Consider the following 17,159-nt stretch of genomic DNA (forward strand, 5'->3'; position numbering starts at 1 on the left):
TCTGGACTTTGGAGGTGGGAGGGAGAGGCCCAGAGCGGATGGGCGTCATTTCACGTCACACACACACGGCCAGTTGTGCTCAGAACGTTTTACTCCATCTCGCTCCGTCTAACCCCGCACACCAGGTGCAAGTCGGGGCCCAGTTCCGGTGGGGGCTCAGTCCTCCGGAGTCCAGGAGTCGGGGCTCAGGGGGGCATGGCAGCCAGTGAGGCAAGAGTGGGGCCTTTTCTGTCCTTGAAAGCATGCTGCCCAGAGGCAGCCCCAGCCCAGAAAACAGTGAGAGGGTGAAATGATGGGGCTCATCAGGCAGAGCAGGTGAGGTGCTACAGCCAGCCTTTCAGCAGCAGGCATCTGGGCGTCTTCTAGAAACAGGTGGGGAGCCGGGGCCCACTTTCATAGCCGAGGGTCCTTGGGGGCTCCACAGGAGCCCAACCGATAGGCTTGTGGACAGCAGATGGAGGTGACCAGAGTTTCTAGCCAGTAGACTCCTAGGCAGTAAACTCCTGTGATGGAGGTTACAGTCCCAAAGAGCAACCCAGAAGAGTGGGCTCAAAGGTCAGGATGGTGCTTTGAACTCCCACAGGGTCCTGGGAGGAAGGAGTGGCTCAAAGTCAGGCATCCTGGGAGCAGGCGTGTGCCCTCGGGTGTGATGTGGAGGTCCCGGAAGCAAGTCAGCTCCCAGGGTGAGTAGCTCAGTGGTCGTGCTGTGGGCGGAGGAGGCCCAGGGTCAGGCCTAGTGGCAGCAGAAGGAGGGGTCCCACCAAGCCTGGGGCTGGGGCAGGGTTGAAGGCCCTGTAGTTGCTGCAGAGGTTGCCATCAGGCTGGGACTCCTGGATTTGGGGCACCACCTGAGGCTGGAGCTCTGCCACTTTGTGGTGAATCCAGGAGGCATAGCTGGAGGTCAGAGTATACACACCAGGCCTGTTGGGGGCCCCACAGGCATCACCCCAACTTACGATGCCTGCCAGGTACCAGCGGCCCCCCACTGGGCAGGAGAGTGGGCCCCCAGAGTCACCCTGAGGAGAAAATCCATACAGCAGCTGTCAGGACCAGCCCCCAGGCCTCCAACCATCCATGCCAGCCCCACTGAGCCCTCATCTCCCAAGACACGCCTGTCTCATCTTCTCCCCGGACCCCCCGCGTGTACCTGGCAGGCGTCCTTGCCCCCTTTCACATAGCCAGCACACACCATGTCCTGCTGGATAAAGTGGGGCTCCTCGGGGTTGGCGTTGATATTGTACAGGCAGTTACAGGTCTCGCGACTGATCAGTGGCACCTCAAGTTGCTGCAGCGTCTTGGGGGCCGGGAGGCTCACTGTGGGGGCAAAAGATGCTTACCCAGGGCCTCCTACCCTGCGTCGGCTCCCTCCGTGCCCCTAGGCATCAGCGCCCACCTCACCCTCACCTGAGGGGGCCACGTGGCCCCATCCCGTGACAGTGCACTGGAGACCATTGGGGAAGGAGGCGTTGGCTGCGGGGAGGCAGATGGGCCGGATGTAGCGAGAGAAGGTGACAGAGCGTTTGAGCTGGAGGAGCGCAATGTCACCCATGGAGCCCTCCTGGAGGTAGCTGGGGTGGGAAATAACCTGCGCCACCGTGCGGACCTCGGTGTCAGAGCTGTAGTAGTTCAGCTTGTGGGCCCCCAGCTTTACCTCGTAGTCCTCTGTGCGGTGCTCCCTGCAGGGAGAGGGGCGAAGGCTGGGACCCGAGAGACCGGGATCCCTGTTGCCTTGTGGCGTCCAGCCTCAGTTCCTGACCTTTCAGAGTCCACCCTGCATCCTAGTTTTATCCTGTGACCTGTGACCTCTGGCCTTCACTCCTGACGGATCCTTACAGACTTTATTGATATCCCTAGATACAACCCAAGAACCTCCAACCTCTGACCCACACTGATCCTTGAACTTTGACCTCCAGCCCACTTTTGACTTCCCCCCCCTGCCCCCTACCCAGCTGGTACCTTGGGAAGCAGTGAGCAGCCGACAGCACCCACTGCTCAGACAGGAGAGAGCCGCCACACGCGTGGGCGCCGTTGTAGCTGATGCTGACCTGCCAGGGCCACTGGCCGTGGGCTGAATCGCTACCACCTGTGATACGTGCTTGGTGGACCACGCCGCAGGAGGCTGCCCAGGGAGGAAAGGAAGGGAGGGGGTCAGGTCCTCAGGGTCCCCCAAACCACATCCTCGACCCTGCCACTCCCGACATAGCCCAGGAGGTCTGGTTTGGAGCTTGGGGAGTGAGTTCACAGAAATCAGCCACCCTGTGTCCCCATCCCATGGCTCACCAGTCACGGTCAGATCTGCCCGCCCCCACTACCCTCGACCCAGTGCCTAATTAAGGTCTCATCCAGCTTCTGTCCTCACCGGCCTTCCTGCCTTCCATCTGCTCCACTCCTTACAAATCTGGCCAGGTCATACCCCCGCTTAAATCCTTCCCTGGCCCGCACCGCCTTTACGAGAGACTCCAGACCTTCCGTGGCACAGCCATCCCTCTGGACACCCTGTCACAGCGGGCCACACACTTGTTCACCTCCAGACCTTGGCTTTTTCAGGTCACTCTGCCTAGAATACCTTTCCTCATCCCTACTTCGCTCAGCAAACTGCTATTTGCCTATGGAGATGGTTCAAATTCTCAGTCCCTCTGTAGCCTGCCCTGACCCTGCTGGCTGAGTGAGGCGACGCTTCGGAGCTCCCGAGGTCCGTGCTTCCCAGACGTGGCTGTTCCGCATTATGACGTGTCTGCTTCAACCAGCCAACCTGGGCGTTCCCTAGGGGCAGGGACGAGGGCAGATCCCTATGTCCCCAGCACCCAGCACAGGGCTGGGCACACGGATGGAGTCGTGGATGTGTGTTGAACAAACGAACGGAACAGCCGGGCTCCCAGGGTGTGAATGTCTAGTTTCCAGGACAGCCCCACCCCCGCAGAGGCCGCTGTTTGGAGCAGGACCCAAGTGCCCTTCACAAAGTCACCCGCTCAGAAGCAGGGAAAACCACCCAGTGAGGCTCCTCCCCCTCTCCTTGTAAAAAGGACAATAGAGACCAGCAGTCCAAGCAATGCCAGGCCCCAAAGGGGCTTTCACTTCCTTAATCTTCCAGACTCTTCATTGCAGCCCCAGGAGACAGACAGAATCAACTTCATTTTTTAAAAAAATTTTTTGTTTTTGGCCACACTGTATGGCATGCGGGACCTTAGTTCCGTGACCAGGGATTGAACCCGTGCTCCCTGCATTGTAAACACAGAGTCTGAACCACTGGACCACCAGGGAATTCCCAGAATCAACTTCATTTTATTTTATTTTTGCCGCACCGCACGGCCTGTGGGATCCTAGTTCCCCAACCCGGGGGCCCTCGGCAGTGAAAGTGCGGAGTCCCAACCAGTGGACCCCAAGGGAACTCCCTCAACTTCATTTCAGAGGTGAGGGAACTGGCATTCGAGACACAGCCAGTACATGGTGAAGCCGGGATTGCCAAGGAGACGGATCCTTCGTTTGTTTCCCTCAAAACAACCCACGTTTGGAGTCAGACCTGGGTTTAAATCCCAGCTCTGCCACTTACTGGCTGTGTGCCGTCGGGCAAGTTATTTCTCTGCCCCTCAGTTTCTTAATCCAAAGAACGAGGGCTGTAATCCTCGCCTCCCAGAGCTATTGGGGGACCCAAATAAGACAACAGGAGTGAAAGGGACGGCCTTGCAGAGAGGGTCAGGCACTCAAACGCCCCAGGGAAATCTGAACCCGTGGCACCTCCCCCTCCCCCCACTTCCCCGGCAAGCCTCACCTTCAGCCCCAACGGCTCCTGGAGGGAAAGAGAAAGAGGGAGGGGTAAGCGGGGAAGTCTCAAGTGCCCAGACGCCCCCTTACCTCCTGCTTCTCCAGAGGGCTGCCCCCCCGCAGGAAGCCAAAGCTGAGGGGAGAGGCCAAGAGCCAGGGAGGCTGAAGCTGGGGGTTCTTGAGCCCAGAATAAGGGATGTGCCCCAGAAAAGGGTTATACCCTCGGCCCCGGTGCACTACCGGCCGCCCCCTCCCCCCCTCCCCCCCGTGCTCCACACTCCCCACCCCCACACGCTCACCCATCTCATTCCGGAATAATCCAAGCAAAAGCAGAGTGGCCAGAGCCTCCAACCACCTAGGCCCCAGCCCTGCCCTCTGGGCCATGACCCAGGACCAGGGGCCCTGGGAAGACACCAGGCACCCAAAGGAAGGGACCTCAGGCTGGGGTTCAAAGGCAAGATCCAGGCGTCAGAACCAGAGGGAAGCGGGAGCAGGTGTCCAAGGCGGCTTCGAAGGCAGGCAGCGGGCACAGAGTAAACACCAGGGTCTCTGCAGCCGGCAGTGAGGACGCGTCTCCAGCCTGGCCTGGGTACACAGTAGATCTTCCTTCCGAAGTGGCAGCTCCTGGGAAAGGGCACCTACCTTCCGGCCCCTCCCCTGGTCCCGCCCTCCCTGATCAGCTCAGCCAGCCTCTCTTGTTGCCAAAGTCCTGAGTCCTCTCAGACCCCGTGTGTGTGTGTGTGTGTGTGTGTGTGTGTGTGTGTGTGTGTGTGTGTGTGTGTGTGTGTGTGTGTGTGTGTGTGTGTGTGTGTGTGTGTGTGTGTGTGTGAGGGGGGTGGGGGGGTTGGGTTGAGTCCTGAGTCCTCTCAGACCCCTAGGCTGTGTGTGTTGGGGGGGGGCGAGGGGGGTGGGGGGGTTGGGCTGGAAACCCGGATGGCTGGATTCCTGACCCAGCGGCTCTCGGTCCCAGGTCTTTCAGGTCTCCATGACCAGTTATGCCCCCAGGGCCCGGACCGGCCTGTGTTACCAGCTGATTCTCCCTCCGTTCCGCCTGAGGCCTGGCATCTGAGCCCCGGACAGCCAGGTCTGCCCCCGGGCTGGGGCCTTTTCAGGTCCTTCTGTGGAGCCTGCAGCCTCATCTTCGCGTGGTGAGGTGTGGTGAGCGTGTCTGGTGGTGCTAATCATTCCACAAATACTTACTGAGCGCCTAATATGTTCCAGGCACAGGAGACACAGTGGACACTGTCCCTGCCTTCCCTGAGCTCATGGTGAAGTTGGGGTGACAGACTTGAATCATAAAATGACACAAACAATTACGGAATAATTTCAAGCTACGAACTGTGATGGAGAAAGAAGAATGCGGGCTCTGGGAGCCACTTACAGGAGCGTGACCTAGGCTGGAATCAAGAAGGGCTCCTCAAGGAGGTGCCTTTAGAACTGAGACCTAAAGGGATTATGAAAAGCTGTTAACAAGGCAAAGATGGGGAAGGGTGGTCCAGGTGAATCGTCCTCAGAAGGAGGGCGCAGGTGACCTAGGTTCAGGGAAAGGAGGCCCATGTGCCTGGGTTGGGGGTCAGGAGCCTCCTCTGTGAGTGTATGAATCTGGGCAATTGGGAAAGTGTGTTGGCTTCAAGCTTTAGAAATACAGAGCCCCACTTGTCCACCTACCTTCCATAAGACTAGGTGTCTGGACCTCTGAGCCAGGACTTCAGGGAATTCCTGTAATGGGAAAGGGGACAAAACCGACTCGGGGGACTTCCCTGGTGGTGCAGTGGTTAAGAATCCACCTGCCAATGCAGGAGACACGGGCTCGAGCCCTGGTCCGGGAAGATCCCATGTGCCGGGGAGCAACTAAGCCCGTGCGCCACAACTACTGAGCCCGCACTCTACAGCCCGTGAGCCACAACTACTGAGCCTGTGCTCTAGAGCCCGCGAACCACAACTACTGAAGCCCGTGCCTAGAGCCCGTGCTCTACAACAAGAGAAGCACCGCAATGAGTAGCCCGCGCACCGCAACGAAGAGTAGTCCCCGCTCAATGCTATTAGAGAAAACCCGCGCGCAGCAACGAAGACCCAACGCAGCCATAAATAAATTAGTAAGTAAATAAATTTATTAAAAAAAAAAAAAGACTGACTTGGGAAGGGGTCTAAGCTGGGGTGGAGGGGGAAGACCCTGGACACTGTGGGTGGGTTTGGGTAGAAGACAGGGTATATTAAATGTTTGTGGGGGATGACATACGAGTGACTGACTGGGCATGGGTGATCTTGGGTGGCCTCGGCCTGCAGTGGCTTGAAGCAGGATTTCCGTTCTCTGGCCAGAGACGGAAGTCAGGCCGTGGCAGTGAGAGCGCTGAATCCTAGCCACTAGACCACCAGAGGACGAGTGGCCAGTGACAAGGCCCTGTCCCGTCAGCTGTGTAGAAATGAATTTCCACAAAGAGACGGAAAGTAGTGAAACAAGTAAAGTGTTTATTAGGAGGAAAAAGGGTACGTGTGGATAGACACACAGGTGGACTCAGAGAGAAAGTCGCGCGCTCGTGGGTAGTTTGAATCACTTATATGGGGCATTTCTTTGAGGTTTCCTTTGGCCAATCATCTTGCTTTCTCTGCCTCTGAGTCCGTACTTGGTTTACCTCAGGGTCCTCCCACGTGTGCATGAGCAACTCTTAGCCAAGAAGGATTCTAGCAAAGAGATCTATGGATAGGTTGGCATCACTTACTGTGGGGTGGCACCCCCTCCTTTTTGACCTCTGAGGAGCCTTTCTGCGCACGTAGAGTCGGGAAGGTCTCCTTGACCTCGAGAATGAGAAATACATGGTCTCTTATCTGGGTGGGGGCTTAGCTCCTCCTCCTCTTCATCTTGGAGTATCTGCCCAGAGGGGACAAACTCCAGCTACTCAGCCTGGGGACTATCTATCTCCTGCCTTATGGAGAGCAGGTAGGGGTGTATGTCCCTGTGGAGATATAGATGCAGAATATTCTCTCCCTGGCTGTCCAGTGGCTAGGACTGTGTGTTCCACTGCAGGGGGCAGGGGTTCGATCCCTGGTCAGGGAACTAAGATCCTGCATGCCATGCAGTGCGGCCAAAGAAAAAAAAACACAAAACGATTAGCCAGGGCCTTTAAGAACCTCTGCCCATCTTCTCAATCTCCCAAGAACTTCCAGCTTCCCTGTAAGGTCTCCCCTCCCCAACCTTCTGCCTACTCAACTCAGGGATGGTGACCCCAGCCCCAGAGGTGACCCCTCTGCCACCCTCAGTGGCTGGTTTCCACCCCAAGCACCCCTCCTGCCCCGGATGGGTCTCCCTTTTGCCCTTATTCTTTGCTAGAACCTCCTCTATGACTTGTTCCTGATCCCCAGTCCATGTGTTCCCCCCCACGTTGGGAGCACTTCATGGGCTTGTCAAGGCCCGAGCTGTGCCGGGACTTAGCAATTAGCAGGGAACGTGGTTGAATGAATGCAGGGAGGTGCACTGGTAAGTGGGGGTGGGCGGAGGTAGTGAGATGTACATACAGGGGACTCTTGATGGGGCCCAAACCCTGGGGGCACTGGGCAGGATGTCGTGGACCCTTGAACGGTACAAGTGTCATGTGTGTGTACTGGGGACACTGGAGGTGAACACTCTGGGGCACCATTCATCAGGGTATGTGTACGGGGGAGGCTCCGTGCAGGTACAGGATATGGCAGACAGACCCTGGATTCCCAGACTCCTGGACCCTTCCTCTGACCCTCACCCTCAGTCCTTCTTGCTCTGGGGGGAGGGGCAGCAGGGTCCAAGAGAGCTAGGGCTGAGGTGTCCAGCAGGTGTGTACTGGGGATGCTGATTCCACTAGGGAGGTAACACACACCCAGCTGGCCACTCGACCTCCCCCGCCCTGGGGCAGGAATGAGGGACAGATGCCACATTATCAGGGATACATTTTCTGGGAGCCCAAGGCCTGACTCACAGAGGCCCAGGAGGGAGAGGCCCGCTCCCTGGGGCTTCCCCCCACCCCCCGCCCCGTCCCTCAGCCTGCCCCCAGCAATGCCACAAAGCCACGCATGTCTCTGTTTACACCTTTGTGGTCCACTGGCTCCCCCTGCCCTCAAGCATGCCAGGGCCCAAAATAGCTGGGCACTGAGGCCCAATTGTCTGAAGCCGCTGCAGTCTAGGTGGGTGGGGCACTCAGGAGGTTCTGGGTAAGGGAACAGAGCCGGTTGGGCCACATTCCAGCCCCACCAGGTAGGAAGTAGAGGGCTGGAGGGGGTGGGGGAGGTGAAGGGGAGGTGGCCCAGGGACCCAGGCCCCCTCAGCCCTGGATCAGGAGGGTCAGTAGCAGCAGGAAGAGAGCAGCTCGAGGGGAACCTGAGGCCCTGGCCATGTCAGGGGGACAGAGGTCACCGCCTTCTGGGAGCCAGTGGGGGAAGCCACTGGGGGGCAGGAAATGCGCCTCCCCCACTGTCTGGGAGATCCAGGTCTCTTCGGGTCCGATGGCGGCAAATAGGTCCCTGCTGCCTCGAATAGCCATGCCCACGAGGACCCAAGAGCCTTCCTCAGTCTGGCACAGGAGCGGAGGTGCTGAGGTCACCTGCAGCATCAGAGCCAAGACCAAAAGGGTCTCTTACCCTTTCCTCCTGGTCCCCTGCACCTTCTAGGGCCCAGCCACAAAGCACAGCTTGCCTCCATCCTCAGGCATCTTGGCCCCTGGTCTCTCTCAAGGTTCAGCCAGGAAGCACTGCTTCTTCCTATCTGAGACCCAGCACCCAAGAATTCCAACCCTGCCCTCTCCCTGGTGTCCAGCTGCCCAGCACTGCCTCTCCCCTGCCTGGACCAGGATACCCAGGCTCCGTACCTCACACCTGTCCTCCTGCCCCTCTGCATACAGGACACAGAGAGTTCCAGGGGGCAGAATGCCCTGATAGAGGCAGTGACAGAGTCGTGGTGTCAAGATGGAGACAGCAGCAGCCACAGGGACTAGAGAGAGGAAGGAAGGTTGTCCCAGGGATTCTGGTATCCAGCCACTTCTCACCCCCAGGACCCAGGGCTCTCACCTCGGTCCTGGGGGTCCTTCCAGCCCAGCACCCAGCAGCTGGCCCCCAGGGGAGTACCCCCTGGGTGAAGGCAGATGGGCAAGGCTGATGGGGAGGGCTCCACCCGGGAGCTCAGCTCCAGGAGGGCCAGGGGGGGCCGAAGTCCCAGGTGCCGGGGCAGGCGGATGCTGATGACCAGCCGGGATACCTGGTGACTCTGTGGGAGGGGGCTGGCCCCAGCCCGGCCCAGGTACACTTCAATATAAGGCACTGTTGTAGAGCCCAGCCTGTTGGAACAAGGTCCAGTGTCATTTCCTGTTCCCCTCATTGCTGATAAAGTCCTTCCCAGTCCAGGGGAAAGGGTGGAATGAATCTCCAGGGTCATTCCACTAACTCCTTCATTCATTATTCCTCCTTCCAAATCTCTCTTTGTCTCAAAACACGTCGCAGCAATTACCCTGTGCTATAAAAGCCCTAAAGGGAGAACAAACCTCTATTGAAAGAGTCCTTTGGCCCATCTTCCAATTTTTCCCTCTTGCCAGGGAGATGGGTGAGACCCACCTGAGAATACAGTGAGTGGCTGCCAGGACCCAGCCTGGGGCCACGAGGATCCCAGTGCAGACTCGCTCTCCAGCTACATGCACCTCTGCCAGCCAGGGCCACAGGCCCCCCGTCAGAGCCGGCTCTGGCCGCAGTCCACAGGCTAGAGAGAGGAGGCGGCTCCCTCAGTGGGGGCCCAACAGCTGACCCCCAAAGCCCCTACCATGGATCTAAGCACTCCCAGGAGCCCCTAAGCCCCAAAGGCACCTCCTCACCGCCATGCTCTGTGTGAGGGGGACAAGTTTGTGTCTCAGTCTCCTCCCCCTCAGGGCCCCAGTCCCAGGACAACTGGTCCTCCAGGTAGGCTCCCCGAGTCACATGGCTGATCCATGGGCCGTGGGTCTGCAGCGGATAGAAGGCTCTGGGACGCAGGCAGTCACTGGGTAAGTCTCTGATTCCAGCCAGGAACCAGGTCCCCTCTTCCCGGCATAGAAGGCTCCAATGAGAGTAGTTCTGCAGCGAGAGAGTGTGTGTGTTACCAGCCTCTAGGTGTGTGCCAGTTGATGAGAGGATGCCAAAGTCCTGGGGCTTTCCTAGACTCCACACTCTCGCGTACTCGGATAAACAAATCCCACCTCCTCCAAGCCAGGCTCCAACACAGATCTGTGTAATAAGTCGGCCCTCACTTTAGGATTCTCTTTAAACCTAGAGGTAGCGAAAAGGCCCGGCGGGTCTCGGGGCCCCTCCCCAAAGTCCTTCTGGGCCAAGCTTCGCCCCCAGCGCGTTCTGGCCCCGCCTTAACCCCGCCTCCGTCCCCAGATCACGGAGCCCAGTTCCTGTCTCTCTCAGGCCCCGCCCCCAGTCTGCCCCTCCCTCCTACTTAGACCCATGGGCCCCTCCCCGCCGCCGCTCACCCAGCAGCGGCCCGCCACCTCCTCCTCCTGGTAGGCGGGGCAGAGAGCTAGAGGCGGCTCTCCCGGTGGCGGCACTGACTCCCCCTGGCGGCCGTACAGGCAATGACACCACCAGGCGCCCAACAGCTCCGCCTCAAGCAGCGAACCGGCTCCGGGCACTGGTTCTGGAAGAGAAAGGGAGGAGGCCTGCGCTGCGGTGGTGTCCGGCCCCGGCTCCGTCCCGCCCGGCCCGAGCCGGGTCCCTGCTCACCCGTGTGGCCCCAGCGAGCCAGGCGGCAGCGGCTCCCGGGCAGGAAATAGTGTTCTGGGTGGGGTAGGCACACTGGCCGCGGGGCCACGCTCAGGTTCACGGGCGCGCGCAGCTGCAGCAGCGCCAGGTTCGAGGCGTCGTCCCACGAGGCGTTCTCGTGCGGCACGAGGCGTGCCACCCGCTCCGCGCGCGGGCGCGAGGGCAGCATCACGCGCCAGTGGTCCAGGTCGCGGGGTGGGAGGTCTGAGCTGATGCGGCTGCGGGATGGGGAGACTGGGGACGTGGGCTGGATCCCACATGCTCACGTCTAAACCTCCACCCGTGGCTTAGACTCTGTATCTCCAGGCAGGATTCTGCATCCCGGACCTGAGACCTGTGCACTCAGACACCCCCCCACCCCAATCCTGGGTCGAATTCGTATTACCCCTCTATTCGCCCCAGAGAGACTAGGACCCGGATTTTTGAGCTGGATCATACACCTCCCAATGGCACCCCACTCCCCTACCCCTATCCTACCCAGGGGAAGGGCTGGGCCAGTTAGATAGTGTCTCAGACTGATGGGGGAAGGGGCAAGAATCTGCCTGAGACTGGGTTTTCACTCACCCTGGAAAGCAGCTGGCAGGTGCCAAGACCCAGCTTTCAGACACCAGTGCCCCATAGCAGGGTCTGGATCCTGGGACCATCACCTGGGCTTCCCAGGGCCAGGCCCCTGGCCTTGGGGCCTTCCCGCACTCTGAGGGGTGAGAGGCCTGAGTGAGGGGGCTTCCTGAACCCCAGGCAATTTCCACCTGAACTCAAATCTCCCAGATCCAGCTGACATCCAGGTGTCCTGCACCCCCTCACCTGGCAGGGCGATGGTACAGTTCTCATCCGTGGGCTCGGGGAGACCTGACTGGAGCTCCGGGGACTGGGTGGGAAAGGCAGGGCCAGGCTCTGAGCCCAACACCTGTTCCCTTATCCATGCCTCATAGGGAGCCACAGCAGTGAAGACTCCGGGGCGGTTCCTCCGTCCACAGCCAAAGCCAAAGCTGGTGATTCCCGCCTGGAACCATCGGCCACCTTCCTTGCAGACCAGGGGCCCCCCAGAGTCTCCCTGATGATAGATGACTTAGTGTCACGGGATCAGCCCAGAGACCCACCCGCTTATACCGGACCACCTCGCAAAGGTTCTACACCTCTTCTGGTTGGCCCTACATACAGCCACCTTCTCCTAGAAATATTTGTTGGCTGTGCCTCGTCCTCTGTAACCCCTACAACTCTAAACAGAAGAAAGCCTTGTAAAGTAGAAAGGCTGATGAGCAGTCAAAGCCAGGAGCACCAAGCTAACGCATTAAAGGCCATGCCAGAGAGGCCTGCAGGTCTCACTCAGAGCCAATGATTCTTGTTCAATAAATAGTTCAAACAAATGCTGTCTTTGATTTCTAAGTTGTTAGAATTCCTTGTTAAATTGTTAAAGTAAATCAGAGATGCCAGCATTCAGGAGGAAAAGGCTGTTGGAAATAGGCTATTAGAAAAGCAGCAAGAAGGGACAGTTTGAAGGCAAGTAAGGAGGAAGAACTACAAGGAACAGACAGTAAAACAAGGGTTCTGGGGCCATTTAATGCCGGGGCATTGTCCCTAAGATATCACTATATTCCAGGTTAGGCACCTCTGTGACCCCAGGAGGGTTACAAAGAAGGTGCAGAATCATCTAGAATTGTGCTGTCCAATATGGTAGACACTAGCCCCATGTGGCTATTTGAATTAATTAAAATTAAATAAAATTAAAATTCAATTCCTTGATCACACTAGCCACCTTTCAAATGTGCAATAGCCAGTGTGGCTAGTGACTATCAGACAGTGCAGATAGAAAAGATTTCCATCATCATAGGAAGTTTTATTCGACAGCACTGGTCTAGAGGAAGTTGAATTGTTGGCAGTCCTGTTCAAGAAGGCAGGGATTATGTCCCTAGGTCCTGGAACTTCATAACTGGGAAGGACCCTGAAAACCATCTAGCCTGAATCCCCATCACCACCATGCATGCTTGAGTGCCCTTAAAGCTCTGTGCCATTGGAGGAACATTTCTGGGGAAAATGGTTAAAATATATCATGTTTTGGCCTTCAGCAGGTTATCTGGAAAATTCCCTTCTGTGAAGGATTAATTCATTTTAAAAAATAACTATTTGTTGAGTATCTACTAAGTAATAGGTGCTGTGCTATAGGCTAGGATATGGGATAATAATATAATGATAATAATAATAGTAATAATAATAGCTAATACTTATTTAGCTCTTACTAAGGACCAGGCACTGTTCTAAATGTTTTTTACATGTACAAATTTTTTTAGTTCTCATAATGATTAATAAATCATATGATGATTTATTTAATCATCATAACCTCCAGACAAGTAACACTATCATCCCCATCTTCCAGATGAGAAAATCTGCACAGAGAGAGGTCAAATAACTTGGCCAAGGCTATACAGCTAATAAGTGGTGGCACTGAGCTTCTAACCAGAATAACACTCCAGAGTCTGGCATGTGACCACTGCGCTACACTGCCATCGATAAGAGTGCCCATTTGTTGAGCCCCAAGTTCTGTCCATTTGTAATCTTCACATCAATCCCATCCACTGGCCATCTTGCCCTCTTTTTGCAGATGAGGTTCAGAAATATGAGCGAGATGGGATTTGTCTATTAATCATACTGCTTCCTATTGGTGAGGGCTCTGCCTGGCCCTTCAGGCAGGTGCAGGGGCCTCCCCTCACCTGGCAGGTGTCCTTGCGGCCCTCTGGGTAGCCAGCACACAGCATCCCTGGCAATAGCTGGAAAGTGAGATTGAAGGGACCAGGCCGGCTGTAGAGACACTGACAGGCAGCTTCTCCCAGCACCCTTAGCTCCACTTCTTGTAGCACCCAGGGGAGAGGCAGGGGGTCTGTGGGCAGAACCAGAGAAGAAATGCTGTGAGTCAGGAATGCAGCCCCCTGTTCCCCAGGGCTCAGCTTGGTCCCCTCCAGCTGCCTCCTGGACATCTTTGTCTCTGCGCCCACCACATCCCAAACCAATGTCCCCTCCCACTCCTCTCCGTTCTTCTTCCTACAGCCTCATCTCAGGAACGGCCCCATCAAGCGTCCAGTGCGGGCTGCCCTGCGGCCCCACCTGGTAGCATCCACCTCGCCAATAACCCACCTCCTGAGACGCCCCCCCCGCCCCCGCCCCACTCACCGGCCTCCTGGACGTCCCCCCAGCCCGTGGCCCAGCAGGCGGTGCCGTGAGCGAAGCGGTGCGAGGCGCGGGGCAGGCAGACGGGCCGCACGGTGGGGCCCAGCCTGGCGGGAGAGGCCAGGCGCAGCAGGGCCACGTCGGCACCACTTTCCACGCCGCTGTAGTTGTCCGGTACCAGGATGGCGGCCACCGAGCGGACGTGCGCGCCGTCCAGGGGTCCGTCATAGGAGTGCACGCCCAGCACTACCGACCACTCGGCCGCGGGCTCCAAGGTCCCATTCCTAAGCCAAGGCCAAGGCCGGGGTGGGGTTAGGTGGACCGCATGGAGGGGGCAGGCCTCGTGGGGCTGGGGGCTTGGAACCAGGGAGAAGGGGGGGTCAGCGGGAAGCCAGGAGGGGCGGAATCCGATCCAGATTCGGGGCTGGGGCGATCGAGGTTGAGACAGACTCCTGAAAGGGGGAGGAGCGGTTGCGATTTGGAGGTGCTTGATGGGGGGCTTTGGAAAGGTGGAATTCAGACCCGGATATTTGGTGGAGTGGTGGGCGGAGTCTGCTGGCGGCCTCACCACACTCCGAACCTGGATACCCCGCAGAGCACTTAGCTTCAGGAGGGCGGGGAGGCGGGGGTAGCTGGGCTTCAATTTAGCCTTGAGTCCGCGGGACCCAGCTGCGGGGCGGGCTTGGCTTTTGAGAGAAAGGGGCCGGACGTGGGCGAATACTCACGTCACGAAACAGTGAGCGGCCGAGAGGACCCAGGAGGGGGCGATGAGGGAGCCCCCGCAGATGTGGCCCCCGCCCTGATGCAGGCTCACCTGCCACGGCCAGGTGCCCGGCTGCGAGTCTGAGCCCCCCATGATTCGGGCAGAGGGCTCAGGGCGACCGCAGTCTGCAATGGGATACCGTGGAGGTCATCACCTGCCCCTGTCCCCCAAGCCAGAGGCCCAGGTAACTCAGGGCAAAGCCCCACCCCCCAATCCACTTCAGTTTGCCCCCGAACAGGGAACAAAGAGAACCTGGGCACTTCTAAGTTTCTGATCATTTCCACCTCCCTCATTGCTTAGCCAGCTTTAACCTCCTTTAAGATCTGAGGACCAGCCCCCCACCCTTCCTTACCCAGATCTTCAGGTTCTTCTTGGGTAGGACTGAGAGCTGGGAGTCACAGGGTAAAAAGAGGAAGATATTGGTGACATCCAGCCCTTGACAGCGCCCAGCTGCCATCTTCCTACTTTCCTCTTCCCCAATTCCCTGCCCTCTCAGCCGCCCTGCCAGCACCCATGCTACCTCTCCCATCTTTTCTGCCTCTGTGGGTGATATTCACCTAGTCCAGCTGTCTTACCTGAGTCCTGGAAGGCTCCTGGGATGGGGCTTATGGCTGGAAAGATGGAGGCAGGAAGAGGCTGGAGACCTATTCTCACAACACGCCCTCCCTGACCCCCTCCCCGCAAACTTTACAGGTACTCCATCCCCCCATGGCACCCAGGCCTCCTTTCCTCCTCCTCTCATATGCTATTCCTTCCCCTCCCGACACCTCACTCCCACCTTCGCTGATGTCCTCCTCCCCTGCCTCCTCTGACACCCCACTCCCGAGGCAGACCCCTGGAGTCCTGCTTTCCAGCTCCCCAGATGTTAGAAGCCAGGCCCCTTACAACCATGCCCTGTCCCCTGAGGTTACCAAGGATGGCAAGTGGGAGAAGCAGGTGCTGGGACATGGTACATTTGAGTCAGCTGGAGGCACAGAGATGGGTGAAGATCTGCTCCCTGCCACAGCTCTGTCTGCCTAGGCAGCCCGTGACTCCTGATGGTCCCAGGGACAGCCCCACCCTCCCTGGCTGGAGCCCATCTCTGGGAATCTGAGTGGATCTGGGGCTAGAAGGAGGAAGTAGGGAGCCTAAGTCCCCACCCAGAGCCCTGTGCGCGTCTCAGGTCTCTAGGGGCCCGGTGTGGGTGTTGGGGGCAGGTGTCCTCGCTCCAGGACACTTACTGGGTGGGAGAACCCGCAAAGGTGGAAGGAGAGGACAGCCAGGGGCTGGGAGGCCAAAGTTCTGGGTCCTTGGTGAGGCAGGGCTGCAGGTCAGCAGTGGCCCTTGGGACAGAGAAAGTGGCCCCTCAGTGGCGTGACTCACCTGAGACTTCATCTCTCTTTGGGGTGTGGCTACCCCAATGGCTTGGCCTTTTCTTCTCACACAGCTCTGGTTACTGGAGTCGCTGGCCAGGTCTGGGACGGGAGCCCTAGGGAATTCGATCCCATCCCAACAAAAGGATCACAGATTCCGGCAGGTTGGGCAGGACATAGGATTCTGGGAGGGGGCTGGGCAGGCTGGTAAGGCCGAGAAAGACTCCACCCTTCTTTGTGTTAGCGTAAGTACTCTCAGGTGTTTTGCCACTTACTCTGTGTGACCTTAGGAAAGTCACTCAACCCATCAGTATATTCAGTAGGAGTCTACTTAAGAAATATGGTGCCTCGAAGAGGAATTGAGGAGAGTTTAATGAAGGAACTATTGACAGAGGTGTAGGCAGGGAACAGGGAAACCGACAGGGATGGTGAAGCATCCGGGGGCTAGCAGTAACAGAGAGCCCCGCCTGAAGAGGCAAAGAGAGGGAGCAGATACTGGAACGGGAAAGAGAGAGCTGGGCTGTAGGAGAGGGCCAGCCAACAGGAGTGCCTTCAATGGAGGAAGGCAACCTTTATCAACCTGTGGCTCAGCAGGGAGGGAGCTGGGAAAGAAAAGTCCCTATCTCACTCTTCTCCTACTCTCTGATCACCTGCCAGCTCCTCCCATCATCTGAAACCTACCAGAAGTCAGAGTGCAAGGGAGCCCATGATGTGGTCCATAAAGGTCACCCTCTGGGGGAACAGATCAGGATGGAGGAGTGTGGGGAATGGAAATGGAGGATCAAACAAAAAGTATCCACACAAATATATCTATTTTCTTATCAATAACATAAGCTAATAATAACAATACTCTATTAGTCCAGTTTCCCTAGAAAACAGAGGCCTAGGCAAAACCTACATGCTGTTTCCTTTTTGGGAAGTACAATCGCAGGGCAGCAAGAGTAAAGGAAAATGAGAAGTGATCAGGGAGAGAGGAAATGCAAATACAGAGACCCAACTATTGATTGATAATCTTGTTAACTTTAGCTAGTCCGTGGCAGGAAATGAAGGTCACCGTGGTGGTGTGAATATTACTAAAGGGAAACCTCACTGAAATGGAGTTGGGAGGCCAGAAGGGGGAGCTCTCACGCACATACTACTTGATGTCAATAGAGTTCCCAACTGGAAGAGACATCGCTTTGCATCTCCAGCAGGAAGTGACACTACTTTTCTACCCCCAGCAGGAGGAAGAAAGATTTTTTCCCTGCCTGGCAGCAGCTCAGCCAATGAGAGACTGTCTCAGACAGTGAAAAGCCACTATACTTTGAACTCCCAGTTTCTTCGAAAGGACTTTTTGTTTATAACAGCCCCTCTCAACTTCCCCCTCT

General features: G+C 57.3%; 1 protein-coding gene across 1 annotated transcript; it reads right to left on the reverse strand.

Annotated features, from left to right (window-relative positions):
• Positions 1-73: 73 nt before the first annotated feature.
• On the reverse strand, positions 74-15,388 carry PRSS36 (serine protease 36). Its single transcript, XM_004268719.2, has 21 exons — positions 15,352-15,388; positions 15,016-15,051; positions 14,793-14,828; positions 14,403-14,565; positions 13,681-13,961; positions 13,224-13,390; positions 11,320-11,569; positions 11,080-11,209; positions 10,477-10,733; positions 10,227-10,390; positions 9,588-9,825; positions 9,334-9,475; positions 8,794-9,059; positions 8,595-8,716; positions 8,057-8,330; positions 4,062-4,232; positions 3,770-3,787; positions 1,957-2,119; positions 1,405-1,676; positions 1,148-1,314; positions 74-1,016 (listed from the first exon to the last, which is right to left on the reverse strand). The coding sequence occupies exons 1-21, from the start codon at positions 15,386-15,388 to the stop codon at positions 693-695; spliced, it is 3,678 nt and encodes a 1,225-aa protein (XP_004268767.2). The 3' UTR covers positions 74-692.
• Between the last annotated feature and the right edge of the window lie 1,771 nt (positions 15,389-17,159).

The sequence above is a fragment of the Orcinus orca genome, chromosome 16 (genome assembly GCF_937001465.1).
Source record: "Orcinus orca chromosome 16, mOrcOrc1.1, whole genome shotgun sequence".
NCBI lineage: Eukaryota > Metazoa > Chordata > Mammalia > Artiodactyla > Delphinidae > Orcinus > Orcinus orca.

Excerpts from the sequence above, each read along its gene's own strand:
- PRSS36 (XM_004268719.2), bottom strand. The coding sequence starts at position 15,388 with ATGTCCCAGCACCTGCTTCTCCCACTTGCCATCCTTG. Across the intron at positions 10,391-10,476 it reads GGCTCGCTGGGGCCACACGG|AACCAGTGCCCGGAGCCGGT; the intron begins GTGAGCAGGGAC and ends TTTCTCTTCCAG. Across the intron at positions 8,717-8,793 it reads GAAGGACCCCCAGGACCGAG|TCCCTGTGGCTGCTGCTGTC; the intron begins GTGAGAGCCCTG and ends TCCTCTCTCTAG.